The sequence below is a fragment of the Dendropsophus ebraccatus genome, chromosome 1, assembly GCF_027789765.1.
Source record: "Dendropsophus ebraccatus isolate aDenEbr1 chromosome 1, aDenEbr1.pat, whole genome shotgun sequence".
NCBI classification, from domain to species: Eukaryota; Metazoa; Chordata; class Amphibia; order Anura; family Hylidae; genus Dendropsophus; species Dendropsophus ebraccatus.
The window spans coordinates 23,130,725-23,149,813 of NC_091454.1; the positions used below are offsets into that span (position 1 = coordinate 23,130,725).

The following is a 19,089-nucleotide window of genomic DNA, read 5'->3' on the forward strand; positions in this document are numbered from 1 at the left end:
TGAGGTGCACTTAATAGTTGGGCTAAACTTAGTGTTAGTATTAAAATACTGGGATGCTTATAAGCAAATTTATCAATTATCAAAGCATACAAAACAGTAAACCATGTCAGAAAGTTATATAGATTTGTAAATTACTTTGATTTAAAAATCTAAAGTATTTAAAAATCTAAAGCATACTTATCAGCTGCTGTATGTCCTACAGGAAGTGGTGTATTTTTTCTAGTCTGACACAGTGCTCTCTACTGCCACCTCTGTCCATGTCAGGAACTGTCCAGAGCAGGAGCAAATCCCCATGGAAAACCTCTACTTCTTCGGACAGTTCCTGACCTGGACCGAGGTGGCAGCAGAGAGCACTGTGTCAGACCGGAAATCACCACTTCCTCCAGGACATACATCAGCTGATAAGTACTGGAAGACTTCATATTTTTAAATAGAAGTAATTTACAAATCTGTAACTTTCTGACACCTGCTGATTTAAAGGAAAAAAAAAAAGTCAGAGTACACTTTAAGCGCACAATGGATATTGGTTTACCATTGAAATTTTCTGATCCTAAAATTAATCTGAATCTAAAATTTCACGACATTGCGAATTTTGTGGGCATTTCACAATTACAATATCACATGAAACACAATTCCCTTCAACATACAGAAATCAAAATAACATGAAAGTAAATCAAATAATCAAAGTATAAGAAATAATAATTATAATATGTGTTGGCAACTTTTCCGTAGGAAAGTGCAGTTACCATACGGTTGTCTGTAATATACTATAACCTGTCGTAAACACATAGTCCGATCAGGTACATCGATGATTTAACTGACCAGTTTTTATTCTCATTATTATTTTTAATTAATGTTTGTAGTTTTGCTTTTTAAAATGTATGTTACATAAAAGTGATTCTCATTGTTATAGTAGGTAATATGCAAAGTACTAACAAAGCATTAAAGGGGTTGTCTAAGTTTAGAAAAACATGGCTGCTTTCCTCCTCCTGTCCTCAGTTTGGGTGTAGGTTGTGCAGCTCAGTTCCATTGAAGTGAACCGAGCTGAATTGTAATACCGCACACAACCTGAGGACAGGGGTGGCGCTGTTTTGGCAAGAAAGTAGCTGTGCTTTTGTGATCCTGGATAACCCCTTAAAGGATGGCTTCTCTGGTGGGTGATTTATGTAAGGGTTTATAAGGAAGTTTTTGTTTTTAATTTAAGGTGATTGAAATTATTGAGGTTAATCTGCAATCAAAAATAAAATTGTATTTTTACAAAAATTTTAGTAGAAGTCCTCTTTAGGTGTTTACCTAATGTCTTAATTTTTTTTTATTGGTGAAATGTTTTGGCAGGGCTGGCCTGGCCAATATTACCCAGCAGGCACTAGGGACATAACTTTGGGGGGTGGGTGGGGCTTAAGGCATCAACAATTGGCAATTGTCTATACTGCTTTGTTTTCTAATAAAATGGACTTTACGAATTGAAGCAGATTGTCTGGCAGATGTCTTAGAATACGGTTTATAGGATAAAGACAGGAGAGTGCTGGAATATGATAAATTAATTTTTCTACTTGAGTGGTCAACTGTGCACGTAAAGTTCTAATAAAAAAAAAATAGCAGAAAACAACTTTGGCAGTAAATGTTGATATACTCTATAAAATTTGGATGACTATAATGTATAATATCCAGCCTTTAGAGTTTTGCATGCCATGAGGGTAGAGAATATATTAAGAAAAAGAAAATACAAATTACATTGACATAAATTTAAATTTTAAATGTATACAAATAAAGGACTTAAAAAAAAAAAGGAAACTAATATACTCTCATCCACAGGTTGTGTCTGGGTTTGTGTAGCCTGCACAGGCCGTACCAGCATAGGCCACGTGGTGCTGTTTTTTTTTTCTTTTTTTGGGGAGGGTGGTAGGGGGCAAATAAACTTAACTTAAAATTTTGGAATTTTTCATGTTTATTATAGTGTAGGTATTGAGAGTATTGGGGAAGCCAAAAACATTTATTTAAAAAAGAAAAAAAAAATAAGGATAATAATTGATTCATTTTGTAATCTGTAAACGAATACTGAATCTGAATGAAATTTGATGTTTTGGGAATAAATTTAAGATTTGGATGTCGGTGAAGAAACACAAAACATAAAATAACGTTGTGGCAATATTTTATGTTAGTGTAAAATATGTAATTTTCGTACGTTTTCGTAATTTTTGAATGTATGTAATATTTTGTAGAAATGAAAAGGCACAAAAAATTTGGAAATTGTCCAAAACAACTGTTTCGGTATTTTAAGAATTTAAAAAAAAAAAAAAAAAAAATTCTAAAAAAGTAAAAAAATATAATGTTATTTTGTTTTGTTTATCTTTGTAAAATTTTAAGACTGTGCTTTTTCATATTAATTTTATATTGTGGTGCGGTAAATGAGCATGTATTGTTAGGTTTAGTGATTAGAAATGTTACTATAGTTAGGTATTAGATATTTTTAGAGTTTTTGTATTGGGTTAAATCAAGTGTGTGCGACCTGAAAATAATAATAATAATTCTAATATAAAAATGTGTCTTGCTGCAGCAATCGTAGGTAAGAAAGGAAAAGTATGTTAACCAATTAGAAGGCCCCTGCAGCATCATGTGATTATTGGCGGGAACTCTGTTATGGGCGTGACTAACCTTACTTCCGGAGTCTTTGCTTCCACATTCCCCTTTATCGTACCACCATTTGCTTTTCAGCTTGTCTAAGACGCCTTGCTCACTGAGTTTCAATACCGCTAGGTTTACAGCACCTCTTCAAACCATGGGAAATAACATAAATAACATCACCAATGTTATTTTATGTTATTCAGTAGCATAGCAATATTTCATTGAGGCATTCATTGACGTATGCGTGAACCATGACAAAGTGATACGCTTCAATACTCTATCAAGCGCCCCCACCCTTACCCTCCATCCCCTAGTACCCATTTCTCCCCTCTCTTCCAGCCAAGCCAGACGAGTATTAACTATATCACTTTGAGTAACCAGCAACACCCGTCCCTTGCCTGTGGATGTGCCACTTTCTTGCTCCCGGTGACTTGGTTGCCTAATTTCTTCTTGCCTGGCCAAGACATCTAAGCAAAATAGTTGGTGAGTAGTGTGAAAGGTTGGGACCAAATATTGGTTGAATTTGTCTTTAATGTTCCATATGGCTCCATGCCTAAATATTTTTTTAAAAATGAATTTTGAATTTGAATTTTTTTATCTTTTTAACTAGAAGTTAAAATGTTATTAGTTTGACATATTTATCATATAAATTCCATTTATAAAAACATTTTGCAAGTATGACTACCGCTACTTTTTTTTTTACATTAAGTGCCTTCTTTTTTGTGTATTTTTTTATATAGTTATTATTGCCTTTGTCTTTAATAGGGAATGGCACCGGGGCCTTGGCAAAAAAGGTGTACAGAGCAGTTGCTGGTTACTATCATGCTGTTTTGTTACCCGCTAGTTTGTTCTTACTGGGGCTGACCTTGGAATCACCTCCCCCGCTGCCGCATTCTCCCTTGTCGTACCACCATTTGTTTTTCAATTTGTCCAAAAGCCCCTGCTCGTTCAGTTTTAATACTGCCAGGTTTACTGGATTTCTTTAAAAATGAATAGATAACACTCGATAAGTTACAGCTTGAGAAATCACTCATGAGGTCATGAGACAAAGGATAGGTGAACCAGCTGCAAGTTTCATCCTATACCACCACGTGCCCCCGTTCCTGCTCCAGCTCCGTCACCGTAGTGCATGCATACCTTTGGGAAATTGGCATCTTAAGAGGACATTTTTATATACTGTGACTATATTATACATCTCAAATATATGTTTACCAGATCTAGGCTATAATCCCACAATGTCTTTTTTGGCCATTTGCCGGCCATTTTTTTTTTTTTTTTTTTTTTTTTAGATGCTCTTCAGTTTGGCACTAAAACAGATTTATGTTATTTACGGCCACAAATTGCATAAAATGGCAGTGTTTTGGTGCCAAAATGACAGCCATCGGAAAAAAAGTTCCTCAAAAGCCTAAAAAAAGATGTTGTGAGTACATAGCTATAGACTGTAAAAGCAGGCAAGCGTGTCAACATGCCAAGTATCAGTAGTTTTATAGCCATGCAGGTGAACCCACTACAGCCATATACAGCCAGGGTGCTACCATAATTTACATAATGGACTCAGTAGTTTTGTATTCCTTTTATCTTACGATAAGTGGCACTGAATAGATACTAGAGATGAGTGAACCTGGAGCATGCTCGAGTCCATCCGAACCTGAACTTTCTGCATGTGATTAGCGGTGGCTGCTGAAGTTGGATAAAGCCCTAAGGCTATGTGGAAAACATGGATATAGTCATTGGCTGTATCCATGTTTTCCAGACAACCTTAGAGCTTTATCCAAGTTCAGCAGCCCCCTGCTAATCAAATACCGAACGTTCGGGTTCAGATCGACTCGAACCCGAACCCGGTTCGCTCATCTCTAATAGATACTTATATGCAAAATAATTGTACAGTGGATACTTGTTATGAGGATGCAAAATATCAAAAAGTGTAGGGTAGAATTCTGAATAGAAAGAGGTTAAATAGGAAAAGGAACAGAAATAAGTGTATATGGGCATTCAGCTGGGGAAAAAATATCACAGTTGGCCCCCTGCCTCGGCTTGGTAAGTATAAGCAATGTTGGGCAATGAGGTTAAAACACCATCATAAATATCAGACACCCCCCCTCCCCATAATCATAGTTTGTTTCTCCAGTTCCACTCGATACCATTAGAGGGATAAGGGGAGAACACATGTTGGCAGAGAGTATTGGTCTGTGTGGGGAGAAGTCTTTGTATGGAAGGCACAGGGGGAATATTTCATGGCTCTGTGGGAAGGGGCAGTAGCACACCACGTGGGAGAAGAGGTACTTTAGGTACTCAAAGTGGTAGTGGCACTGTAAAGGAAGGGATGGGGAGTTTATTGGGGAGTGGATGGAGGAATTACGACAAGAGGAATGGAGGAATGACAAGAGTTCTGTGGGGGAGGGATGAAACGTGGCAGGGGCTCTTTTAGTGGGGGCAGGGGGCACACAAATTGCAGGGACCTGTGAAGGGAAGGGGCAGGAAAAGAGAAGGTGGCAGGGGCTCTATGAGGATAAGAGGGGGTAGCTATAGCATAAATTGGAAGGGACTCTGTAGAGAGAAGAGTTAGAAGAAAAGAGATTTGTGGAGGCTCTGTGAGAACATTCGGTGTAGGTGTGTGCATGTGGCGGGCATAGCCGGGGAACTTTGGTGGTAAAAAAAAGCCACAAAAAAGGGCCATAAAAAAAAACTATAAATTATTTAGCAGAAGCTACTGCTTATACAAAAAAGGTTCCCTGCCCTCTCTCCTATAGTTTAACATGAAGGAACAGTCACTGTTTCTACTGCAACTCTTGTTTTTCCTCTTGCACAGTTCAATCTATTCTTTTGCACCCTAATTCTGTTTTATTGTTAAAGGGGACCTGTCACCCCAGCTGCTGGGGTGAAGCCCGTCCGACCCCCCGGTAGAGCCCCTTATACTTATCCCCCTCTTGAAGTCCCGGTCCCGGACCCCGTCCCGCCGCCAAGAACTCCCCATTGGAAGCCGTGCGCACGGTCACCAGAGATGAGTCCGACGCCCATAGAGAATGACTGCTCCAGCGCCAAAATAATTAATGAGCGGGAATTAAGTTAATAGGCCACAATAGTGATCACCGCATATGGTTCCGCACAATGATTAATTCACCCTATAAAAGCTCTGCAGATGAGTGCCGATTTTTGACACACAAGGGCCCTTGGGGCTCTATTACATGGAAAGATTATTGTGCGAAAAACTGTTACATCGTTCGAATTTAAGTGATGATCATTCCATGTGCATGCAGGCAATGATCAAACGACTAACGAACATTTGTTCCTATGTTAGTGATTGCAATTTTCTTAGCGGACAATAAAATCATTGTTAATCGTTGGCTAATCGTTCATGAATCTTTCGGTGTATGTCCACATATGTACACAAACACGTATACAAACAGTAGTAATTACGATTGTAATTGAGACAGTAACTAAGGCTACTGATATTATGGTGAATGATTTTAGGTCGTTCCCAAAAGCACACGTTTATCGTTAATTGGTTGAAACAAAAAAAATCTCTTCATCTAATAGGGCCCTATTACACGGGACGATTATCGTGTAAAAAATCGTTATGTCGTTCAAATTTAAATAATCTTTTCATGTGTATGCAGGCAACAATAGAAAAATTGTTCCTGTGTCATTGATCACATCTTTTAAGCTGACCATAAAATCATTGTTAATCGTTTGCTAATCTTTCCGTGTATGTACACATTGTTCGTCATTTGAAGGAGTTTACAATCTCCTTTTGCTATCTGTTTGAATGGGAGGGCTTGAAGAATTGAAATGTCAATTCATTGAGTGGAGAGCGGAGGCGCGCAAGCAGATACCAGGCAGGCTCTGAGTCTGCGTGGGGGAGTTCCGCACGGAATTTCAGCGCTGATTCTGTAGCGTGAACGGGCCCTTATTCAGCTTTTATCTACGTAACTCTCCTAGTGCACTAGGTGGCGAATCTGTCTAGTTATGGGACGATAAACGATCTCAAACGACGGCTATGACAAACGATCTTAAATCGTTCACCCTATTACACAGGACGATGATTGTTACTTACAGCCGCTCCTCCTGTCCTGGCTGATAGACCAGGAAACGACCGAATAACGTGTTACTACACCGAATCATGTTCAAACAATCAACGATGAAAATAGGTCAAGATTTTATCAAACGGTCAACGATTTCTCGTTGGTCGTTCAATTGTTGCCTGCTATTCCACAAAATGATTATCAATTAAATCCGAACGATCTAACAAATTTTTTGAACGATAATTGTCCTGTGTAATACGGCCCTTAGATCGTTCGGGCTGCCCATTCAACTCAGCGGTGATCTGCTGCTGCCTCTCCTATTATGCGGAGCAGCGAGTAGCAGACTGTTGCTGAAATCATTGGGATTTTTCAATATGTTGACTAACCACGATCATCCGGCATCGTGCAATCAACATTTAAAATGTCCTACCACACCAAACGATTTTCGTCTATTACAGTGGATAATTATCCAAGTACGGTCGATAATCGTTTTGTGTAATAGGACTAGAGATGAGCGAATTTGCCGGATTTCTGGTTCGTATAAACCAGAAATCTCGGTGTCTGATTCCCGCTGTCTGCTCGATCCGTGCAGCGGGTGGATATAGCGTAAGGAACGCCTGGAAAACTGGGATACAGCCACTGGCATTGAACGGGGCAGCGCAATCCGGGACCCGGCTTTGGATTCGGGGAGGTAACTGACCAGCGGCCTCTATTTCCACCCCTTCCCCGGCCATACCCTAAAAATAACCCCCGCCTGGAGTACCCCTTCAAGTGACAACCCCTTTGCTCTTTGTGATAGCGGCAATATTGTTTGTCATCTCCTGACACAGACTATTGCTATGACTTGTTATTACTTATAATATAATTTGGTTTTAGCCTTTTATGCCTCTATATAACCTCAGTACCCATAGACATCTATGGTGCCATACTGTACCTCTTTGGCTTAAGGCCCATCTCTGGTCATCAGGGTGATTGATCACCAAACCAGTCCCATGTGAACAGTACCTAACCAATTCCTAAAACTGGATTTCCATTCCATAGCTGTATCTCATCCAATCAATTATGTATTTTTTTTCCCATTCCCACTAATAAGTACATTATACACCTGATTAACCTCTCCCCATAATAATTTCTCTGTGAACTTCCACGGAGCACATTAATTCCAGGCGCTAATGTACACGTTAATGATGAATTTGACTAAAACAATTTCTCTAAACATTATTTTTATTACAACAGAGCCATTGTTAACCTTGGTGACGGAGCTGCAGTCTGACTGCATTGAGCAGTAGCAAAAGGGAAAACAATTGCAGCTCTTTAATTGTGGTTTAATGTTCTACAGGAGGAGCAGGATGGATCTTGCAGTGGGAAAGAAAAGAATTATACTGAAAACCAATTACTGGATAACGGCAATATTGACCGCCATGTTCCTTTAAGACCTCCATATTATCTCTGTTCCTTGGCAGCGGGGGGCTGGGGTGAGGTGTCTCATGTTTTTGGAAAGCATATAGGGGAGAAATAGAGATTAGACTGGATCACCAATCCTTCTGAGTGATTCTCCAATGACACAGAACACACATACACAGACCAAACCTTTAGCAATGAGCCTAAGGCTGTAACAGGTGGAACATATGGGATATGAGTGCGGGTAGCAGGGCTTCTGGCTCAGGGTGGGTGTCAAGGCCCGTCAGCCGTGCAATGAATGGAGGACGGATGAGTGGAATGAGTTGGAGATGGAGAAAGGTCATTTTTTCCCCCTATAATTTAATTTGCTTCATTTACTTTGGTTTAAGTGGTTTGACAACTCTATCGCTAAATACTTGACAAAGTTGGGCGATGAACTACATTACTTCCAAGTCAAGACAGGTTCTTGTCATATTTTTATGTTACGCAGATAATAGTTGATAGAGAAAAGGAGAAGCCTAGAAAATGTTTAAATTTGCCACCAGCCGGTGTTTGCATTGGATCAGGAGTATGAACTTACCTCTCCCCTCCCCCACTGCGAGCGGAGGTACCAGCCTCAGAACTCCCGCCAAAAGGCAGTGAAAAATGCCTGTTTCGGCTAATGAACTGGCTGCTCATCCAATCAGTGACTGGAGTTGCATTCCACCCCAGTCACTGACCAGTCCATCAGCCGGGTTGTGACATGTCAGCACCGAAGATCCCCAAGCTCTGCAGGGGTCCCAAGGCTGGTCCCCCCGCTCACCGTGGGCACTGGGAGAGGTAATTTTGTACTCCTGATCAAACTCCCCCCTGCCCGCTGCCAGATTTTTAAATTGCCTGGACGTCTCCTTTAATGAGCAGGGTCTTCCATAGGAATTTATTGTACAGTAAACCCTTTGGATTTCTTCATTGATTACTGTTGTGGAAATGTATTTGCGTCTACAGGAAAGGTATATATACAAATACTCCAGTGGATGATGGAAAAACACCACCAAGTGATAATGTTCTACAATTTGTCACCATCCTATCGAGTAACCACGGAGATCCCCCATACTAAGCACATCTACAAAAATTGGATCAACACCCGTATAAAAATTAGATATCTTTATTATTCATTAAGCATACAATAAAAACAACCAAAGAGGCAATTCCAAACATGAAATACCCCAGACCATGTGATTGGGGACAAATTAAATAAGCAACCTATTTGCTTCTTCAGGGGGCGTTCAGGGGTACGCCCCCTGAGGAAGCAAATAGTTCGCTTTACGATCGCGAAACATGCGTTGGGGGAATTGACCAGACTAGGTGACATTATGGGTAAGATGCAATGATTTTGTATGTGGCTTGTGCAATACTTATGAGTATGTTTGCATGTGAGCATAGCACGGACGATATGCACTAGAGAGGCTCACTTTTTTGAACATTGTATATAGCACATAGCTTTATTTAATTTGTCCCCAATCACATGATCTGGAGTATTTCATTTTTGGAATTGCCTCTTGGTTGTATGTATTGTATTGTATTGTATGTTTAATGAATAATAAAGATATCTAATTTTTATAGATTTTTGTAGATGTACAGGAAAGGTATAGTAGAGATAATTGGTATTAAAGTGGAATCTACAGGTTATTAAAGAAGCATTCCACTTAAAAAATTTTTAAAAAATTATCCCTTCCCCCGCTGCATACTGGCGCATATACTTACCAGTGGGGATCTGTGTCCTGCGGCGCAGCTTCATTCTGCTCCTACTGCACGTTCAAATCCTACGGGCGTTGACATCACCCCTCTTCTTTCTCCAGGGCTATTGAAGGCTGGTAGTCGGGGTCTCCAATGCATCTCACTGAGAGCGCTACCTAGTTGCAGGCCAGTTGACAAAGAGGTCACGTGGGCGGGATTTAAATGGCACTGTAGGACACTGATCATCATTGGTAAGTATATGTACCAGCCTGCAGCGGGGCGAGGGATTAAAGAAAAAGGTGGACTGCTTCTTTAGATGCAGGGTTCACAGTTTTTTTTCTGTCTGGACACTGTGGATGTTTACTCAATGTGCTCAATAAAGCCATAAACAGTACAACTGTTATTGTGTTAATACTTTACTTATATTGTGTTTGTCTATAATTGTGCCTCAGATAACAAGGCTGTGTATTTAATTAGCGATAATTAACGCTATTTTGCCACGATTGCGCGATTCACAATAAAATGGTGCTACTTAAACGCTATGTGTGAACACAGTCTCAGATAGCATTTTATTAGCAATCAATGCAGAAATCCACGTACTTCCTAAGGGCTCAATTGCTTTTTACCCTGCACTGTGGATGTTTACCCAATAAAAGCCAGAAACAGTTCAATTCTATTAGATTGCACTTAGTGAGAAGAGATCTGCTATACTGTCATTTTCAGAAGGTGGTCATCAGTAATGGACCTTATGAGTCCTGGTATTATGTCATAGCCTTGGCCACTATGGTGGCCAGTATGACCCTAGGAACACCCAGTGATATATCACAATGTGGTTTTACATACAACTGCATGAATACCCACTGAGTTGTTTTGATCCGTCAGTTCTACTATTCAGTCCATATTATTACTATTTTAGTTAGTTATGGCTCCTTTTCCGTGTCTTATTCCTGCTGATTTTGGGCCATTTGAATAAATCTTTCATATTAAACTCTTTTCTCTATATTGTGACTATGCATGAAACCACCCAGATCCCATATACATAATTTGTATCTTTCAATTCCCTTTCATTCCTTTGTTTTAAGCCCCCAAATAGTCTGTGCTGTGTATGCTAATAAGGTATGTAGGACTCTCTGGAGTCAGGCATATGTGTTTGTATACAGAGCACGGACTGTTAGCAGGCGTCCTGCGGAGGGAATGGAAGTGAGTTGAAAGATAAGAAATGCCTATATGGAATCTGTCTGGTTTCCTCAGTCTGTGTTTTATGATACTCTCAGGGGAAAGGGGGTTTATGATACTATTTCTCATTTACTATTATTTTACTAGCTATCTTTCTTTTATTATCTCACTCTGGCCACTAGGACTAATAATAAACTCACACTTCCTGTTCTGTATAGAAAATAATTTCAGCAGTCTCCTCTTTATCATCACAGACAGGTTGAGACCAGTAATAGATAATAACCATATCAGGCCATTTTTTCTATGTTCAAATCAACAATATACATATGGCCACTAGGGGTCTTCCTTCATGTCAGACTGCGCCCCATGCTCCTTCTGTGCTGATATTTGGCACGGGAAGGACCAAACACAAAAAGTTCCAGTTTCAAAGACATGGCTTGATATTGATTTACAACTATTGCACGGAACAGGACAAGTCTTCACTGCGCATATGTAAAGCTGCTATGTGTCCATATTCAATAGCAGAGGATCCTGCTTGCATTGTATGGTCAGCTCTCCTGTCACACAGCACCAAAACCTCTGTAACCACACAGTGACATTATACTGACTAAGTGCCTCTCCGTGCCGTCCCTTAGTAATCTGCATAGTTGATGATAATGTGATTAGTAAAAGTTAATAATATAATTAGCCGAAGTTTATTGCCCTCATTTGCTATACAACCTGCATGATGATCACGCACAAAGGACTGGGACTTCCTATGTTTGGTCTCTTATTTTGAACTTAAAAATATAGTCATGGAGGGGGCATGGACCAGAGTTTGGCAATATATATGTATATATATATATATATATATATATATATATATATATATATATATAAAAATGATGATTTAAACATAAGAAAATTTATAAAATATAGAGTATATTGCAAAACTGCTTGTGATTACAACCCCTATTGAGTTATTTAATTTTTTCATTTTTTTTTTTACTTTAAGTCTACATAATTTAAGGGAGGATGGCCCTAAAAAGAGTTGATTGGCCCCTATAGAGGCTCCAAGACCTGTATATAGCTTGCCTCCAGTGCAGGGTCACTTATCCAGTGTGAACATACCCATACCGTAACCTTCTTTAAAAAAAAAAAAAAAAAAAAAAGCAGAGAATGCATGTGTAGGCATAAATCTGTCTTTGCTAATAGGGCTCCACTCACCCTATGAATAATCCTCTATGATTGGAATTAAACTTTAAACTCACACTTAAAGTAATCCTTTTGCGGGGGATTTAGCCTTCTTAGTGTATTGCGAAAAACAGATAAATAGCCATACGATATGCACATTTTACTAAATCCTGGCAGCTGCTGAGATGGGACACAGACGATTAGTTTAACATAAATCAATGGCATATAGATTAATTAAGTACCGTAAAGCAGCACTTTACGGGAAAAAAAATTCAAGCGGAATCAAGTTGAGTGTTTCCTATTTCAATCACTCTTGGCATTCTTTTGCATTAGATCTATACACTGCTCTGTGTCCATCACTAAATAAGACAGCGCTGCCTCTCTCGGAGCAGGAAATCCCAGCATAGCCAATCAGCATTAAGGTTAAATTCAGCCAGTCAGCTATTATATTTATATATTTATATTATATATATATATATATATATATATATGTTTGTAATTTTTGACTATTATGTGGGCTTACACTTTGGGGGTTTGGTTGTTATAGGTGTTGGGTACATCTATAGGTCCTGGCAGTCACATGTTGTTGCCGCACCTGGGAGGGTATGTAGTTCTCCATGCCAGTTCCAACCAGGGACACCAAGTTAATAAAAGGCAGTATGAACCAATGTGTGGGAGAGAAATTACTGCAGAGGTTGTATGAAATCTTTTAGGTGTAAGAGACTCATGAACATGGGAAACCACTAGACCCAAAAAGGCCTATTGCTTAGTAATGTGCCAGTAGAGACTTCATTGAGACCGAAGTCCATGAGAAAAGGGCCCAAAGTAACCTAATAGCTATAGCAGGAGAGTAAGACAACAGCAGCATTGATTTAGTAGGGATAAAGTTTGTGCCCCCCTGGAAGACCAGAATCCACTTGCTGATATTCTGTGAGGAGCAATGATTCGACTCACTGGACAATGGTTGGGAAGGGTATACTGCCCCTTCTCTACCCTCTACCTCTATACAGCAATTCTCAACACCCTATAAGCATATGATGCATCATGCCATGAATTTTTTTTCTTGTGAATTGTGATTTACAGCTTGCAATGTACCATGTAAAATCAGAGCCATGTAATATAGCCTCTTCGAACCTATGCCTAGTGGAAGTCTGTCCCTCTTTTGTCCTGCTTTTTAGGCTAAAGGATGTTGTGACTCCAGGACTGGTTTAGGTCATGTTCCCACTATGTAAGTTCCGTAGTAATACTACGGTACTCACGTAATGGTACCTTCTAAGCAATCCCGGACGGAGTGTATACACATAGTATACACTCCAGCCGGGATCCGTAGCTGCGCCACAAGAAACTGACGTATCAAACCTGTCAGTTCACACAATGGAGTGTGCGGCTCCGGACGCAAGCTCTATTGTGTGCAGTGGAGAATTCGAATGCAGGCGTGCATGGATGTGCCCGCATCCGAATTCAGCGACTGTAAAGATCATCCGGCCGGCACTGCAGTACTGGGCGGGATGATCTTTTTTTGACACCGGCCGTTCCGTGACCTTATGTTGCATTGCTAACCTTGTACTGTATTGTCTTTGGAATGGGGGTTAGAGATTAGAGATGAGCCACAGTAGGCTCTTTGTACCTATCGGGGTTCTACTCATCAGGCTTCTCTTTGTTCCTACTGTAAATTCACTCACCTCTAAATGCCCTATTCCACTGGAAGACTGTGAGGAGCAAACGAGCGATGTCAACGCTCGTTTGCTCCTCGTTTCCCGCTCGCTGCTTCCGCTATTACACGCGGCGACAGCTAGCGGCTGAGTGCGGGATGGGCTGCAAGGAGCTGCAAGGGGGCTGTCCGGGTGATCGCTAGATTGTCCGGGCAGCCCATAGAGGATAGTGGCGGTCTGCTGAGGCCGCTCCTGTTCCACGGAGCGACGGCATCAGATCGCTGCTATCAAAGTCATTTGTCTTTCAACATGTTGAAAGACAAAAGATAGCAACGATCAGCCGACATTAACAATGTCGGCTGATCGTTGCCTTCTATTCCACGGGACGATTATCGAACATAACGGCCAATATTGGCCGAGTACGGCCAGTAATCGCTCCGTGGAATAGGGCCTTAAGTAAGATGTTTACAATTTAACCCCCCCATGAACACTTTTTGGATGGCCACCCTTGTAGATAAAGAAAAAAAAGGATGTATGGTCCTCTACTGTGGTTTTGAGTAAATCTGACCCTATTCTTCTTTTGTATCATCACCCATGTTCCCGAGAGCAGAGATGTTGCCTAAACAGCACATAAATCCTATACATTGGATTAAAAAAATAAATAAATAAAAAAAACAATTTGACTGAATAAGGATTTGAGGAAATAAGAGGAAGGCTCAACGGTTATGAGATTTTTTTTTTATCTGGTTGTACTAAAGCAAGTCTTTATCTAAGGATGTGTCTGCTCTACACTGTAGCACTTACAACAATCCTCCGTCATTTCTCTTGAACTGTCTGTACGCTTCATGTTTTTTTTTTCTGCTGCAGCAAGACAGTTTATATCTTACAGCCTCGGGCCATGAAAATATCTTGTGAGCGAAATAGAACAAGGACATGCGTCTGTAAACGTATGGGGTTGCAACCTACATGCAGAAGGATATGTTTGGTGTTAGGTGGAGGAATTAAATATCAATTCAGTTTTTGGTTTTCTCATGTCGTAACTAGCCACGGTGTCGCATCGGGCTCCATGGGCCACAATTCACTTCTGGGCCTTAATATATTTTTTATAGGACACAGTAGCTTTCCTTAGGTTTCCTCCCATACTCCATAAAAAATATACTCATTGCTTCATATAAAATTCCCTGTTACAGAAATGTCTGTGATAAGGAATAAAGATTGTGGGGCCCCAGTGGGTACTGCAAATATATTGTAATCCTGCCTGTCATGATGAGATGTCTGCCGAGAGGAGAACTGTACAGAACTGGAAGTGTCAGTCTACAGTGAAGCTCTTTGATCAGAGCCAAAATGGGAAGGTTTCAGGATTTAAAAAAAAAAAATTAGTAACATGGACACAATTTTTTTTTTTAAAGAATTTAAAGGGAATCTGTCATCAAGACAATGCTATCTAATCTATCACCATCAGGGAATATAGCAAGTAGAACTGAGAAGATTGAAATATACCTTTGTGGGAAAAAATTCAGTATAGGTTTTACCTTGTTAATTAAAATCCCTGATCATTTTGTGTTAAGGGGTCCAGTGGGCGGTGCCACTCAATGGACTGGACTCTTCAGCATAGAAACCTCAGAGATTGATACTGAATCTTTTCCCTGAATACTTGGGAATTGCGGTAGTACTTTTTGAACATTATTCTTTGGTTACTATATATTGATATTATACAGTCTATGTATGGCTGTATTATCTTGATACTGTGTCGGGATCAGGGCTTAAGCAGCCCTGCAGTTCTGGACCGTTCTCAATATTGTGAAAATATCGAGGAAGGAGGCAGTCTTATAACAAAGACGACCGCTAATAATGATCATGATCATTATTAGCATCTGTCTATTTGACAAGACGCTGCCTTTACCCAATATTTTCCCGAAGTGGAAACATAACTACAGGTAGCAGCAATTACTGCTGTCATGCAATGCAAAAATAATCCAGAGGAATATCCCTTTAAATACTGGCCTTAATTTAAAGGATATATCATCTCCACTCTCAAGCATTCCTATAGAGTTTCTTTTTTTTTTTTTTTTTTTAAAGTGCTACCTGTAACTTTGTTACCTCCTTTCATGTGTCCTTTCGTTTGATCTTAGATTATTAATGACCTATCAGAAACTTAGTCAAGATCTATTCAGAAATATGTCAGTCATGCCCGCCTTTCGCAAACTCCTAACTATCTTTCTTGTCAAACCACTTAAATATAGATGACTTTGGGACGTGGTGGGAATTAAAATTAAGGGTCAAGAGTCACTATAAAGACAAAAGAGTATGAAGTAGATGGCTAACTATAGAAGCAAAGTGAAATAGAAGGTGAATTAACACTGACAAACTCCAAAGTACACAGAGAACCTTTGTGGAGGACAATAAACCTACCTTACATCGACCAGTGCAAAATGATTGGTATGATTATACAATTTGACATAGTATTACACTGTATTATGGCTAAACCTAGAAATTCTGATGTCCTGCAATAGAAAAATGGTCACTTTTCTCAAAATCAGCACCACTTCTATCTGGTATTGTGACTCAGCCCCATCCAAGTACATAAAACTGGGCTGCAATAGAAGACACAGTCTATAGACAAAGGTGGTTCTGTTTCTGGTAAAAATGGACTCTTTCTTCTAATAAAGGATGATCCCCTTAAAGGGGTTATCCAGCGCTACAAAAACATGGACACTTTTGCCCCTTCTGTTGTCTCCAGTTCAGGTGCAGTTTGCAATTTAGCTTCATTAACTTCAATGAAACGGAGTTTCAAAACCCCACCCATACTGGATACAACAGTAGAGGGGAAAGTGGCCATGTTTTTGTAGCGCTGGATAACCCCTTTAGCAGCATGTCACCAGAAGAGGTCCATTAAAATTAGGGGGTTGAAACTGTGGGGACAGTTGTATTCACTCAGTGGTACCCCCAAGGCTCTGTTCTGTTTGATCAGAGCATGTGATGGGATACCTTCTCAGTACTTATGGTGGACATGTTTATAGACCAATATAGACTCTAAGGCCAGAGGAGTGGATTCAGGTTTGGGTGTATGCTGGAAGATTTCTCTCCTGCATATGTAAAATGTAAAGGGTGAAAGTGATAGAAAAGCATGCAAAAAAAGGGTCTGTGGAGCCTCATTTGCGAGTCTAAAAACACGTGAATGGCCAGATATCCCTCAAGGAAAGGAAAACTAGTTCCGACATGACAAGGGTTTACCAAAGCCAACCCCGAAACAACTGTCTGTAGATGGATGCCTGACTATGGTAAACCCTTGTCATGTTGCCATACTCGCAACTGAGTTAGACTTTTGACGCAAAAGGGGCCACTCTGGTATTTCCAGGACTTGAGGGGTTACCTATCAGGGTGGTTTGGTGATCTCCCCACTCTGAGGCTCTTGTCGGCAACAGGTTTTCTTTCCATGGAGGAATATCTGGCTATTTTTGTGTTTTCAGACTTGCAACTTTTTTAGCATATTTAAATTTATAGGGGGAAATGTATCAATGGAGACTTTTGAGTGAGTACTTCATTGGATTTTTTTTCCGCTGATCTCAGTGATTGCTGTGTTTTGTTGCTAGAGCCTAAAGCTGGCCATATGGATAAGGGTCCGATTATCAGTAGGCAGGAACTTCTGGAACCTGTGTTCTGAATAGCAAGAGGAAAGCTACTGCTAGACTCATCTGGAAGCTTATCTAACCTAGGGCAATAGAATCAGGCAGTTGAAATCCAACTGTCCAGTCCTTCTCCGAACCTAAAATCTGCCACCAAAAGTCATGAGCCTTAAAAGGTTGGCCATTCGCACCAATATTGGTGTTTTTTGTTGAGATATGAAATATCTCATAGGAGAAGCATATAAGGAAGAGATAAATTGGACACTTCTACAGTCCCCACTACTTTCGTACCATCTAATTTTAAGGGACCACTAACAATTTCAGGTTCTCTTTCATCTCTGATCTGACGTCACCTTCTTTCTCTTCTCATAACTCATTCTGTTAGGTTGACCTTTTCGCTGCCTTGTGATGTAATTTATCGATTTAGCAAAGGCAGAAAATAATTCTTCCCATTTCCACATGTACACCAGTAAAACAGAACCTACATCATATTCTAAGCCAACATCCTATCATTGTTTGGTGGAACATTCACTTTCTATACTCGGAACACAAATAAATGTATAACAGGATGACATGACACCAAGCAGATGGATGATGTGATAGGAATGATAGGAAGTGATGGTTTTTAAAGGAGAACCCGGTTGTGCTCCATGTACCCCTGGGTATACAGCCGAAGAGCAAATCAATGGACATTTAGGCAGAGCTCAGCTACTTACCTCAGAGGTGACCCCTTGGGGGTGGCAATGCCATAGCCCTTGGAATCCAAGTTACCTCCCACCTTCATAGTGTCACATGGCTTTCGCTGCTCTATATACTCGTTCATGGTGGACTCCAAGAGATAGGCATATTTGCCTTTAGACTTTCTAACTCTGTTCATTCCATCTTCAGTTGTCTTAACAAACACAGACGGCTCGGCCGAACGCATATACGTCCACATCTTCTCAAAAACAGCAATTTTAGATCTCTAGGAAAACAGAAGACCAGAGAAGAGGACTTTGCAAAGGATTTAAGGAAAACTCAGCAAAGATATACACTTTTTTTTTTTAAATAGGCAGGTGGGAGACATTATGAAGCGGATAAGAAAACTCTTGAGGTGGCCATTCGGAAAGTTTAATGCCTCATTAAAAACCTTTCATCAGACGCAGCGTTCTCCGCTTACACTAACGCCGCTTCCAGCGAAAAGAATAAAAACAGGCTTGAAATACAAATTAGGCACAAAATACTTTGATATGTCGGCAACGTGAGACAAGTTTCGAAAATGGTTCTTTTGTGTCAATTTAATGGCGGGGAGACCAGATGCGGCGTTTGATAAGTAAGGCTTAATGACGGCGAGGAAGATCACAGTTTTATGACGGGTTATGGAAATGCAAGAAAAAGTAAACATAAGCAAATTTACAATGCTAATGCTCAGCACACCCCAGCTACTTCTAGGAAATGAATGCGCTTCATTTGTTCACTTCAGCCTCAAAGTGAACATCTGTATGAAGAACGGGGTCGGAACACCAAATGCCTTTATAGCACCACATAGGAGACATTAAAAAACAACAAATCCAAAAACACCATACACAGCACTAAAGGAAAACTGTACCTAGCCATGTTTTTAAAAGTGACCTATCATGGCTTTCATGGTGCTTAAACCAAGAGTCATTGGGATGGTCAATAGTGGCTTCTACCTTTTCCTCCAGATTTAAATGGGCA

General features: G+C 40.1%; 1 protein-coding gene across 4 annotated transcripts in view; it reads right to left on the bottom strand.

Annotated features, from left to right (window-relative positions):
- Positions 1-19,089, bottom strand: part of GRIA1 (glutamate ionotropic receptor AMPA type subunit 1) — a 181,068-nt gene that overhangs the window by 9,680 nt on the left and 152,299 nt on the right. The window contains exons 12-14 of one of the 4 annotated variants that reach the window (XM_069969097.1): positions 18,108-18,355; positions 3,491-3,605; positions 2,661-2,770 (exon numbers count right to left, since the gene is read on the bottom strand). The exons of 1 other annotated variant lie outside the window; for it this stretch is intronic. In XM_069969097.1, the coding sequence (XP_069825198.1) occupies positions 2,735-2,770; positions 3,491-3,605; positions 18,108-18,355 (399 nt within the window). In that variant the 3' untranslated portion in view covers positions 2,661-2,734. Of the gene's footprint in view, positions 1-2,655; positions 2,771-3,490; positions 3,606-18,107; positions 18,356-19,089 lie in introns of those variants that run through there. 2 more of the 4 variants (XM_069969098.1, XM_069969099.1) reach the window with 2 other exon arrangements.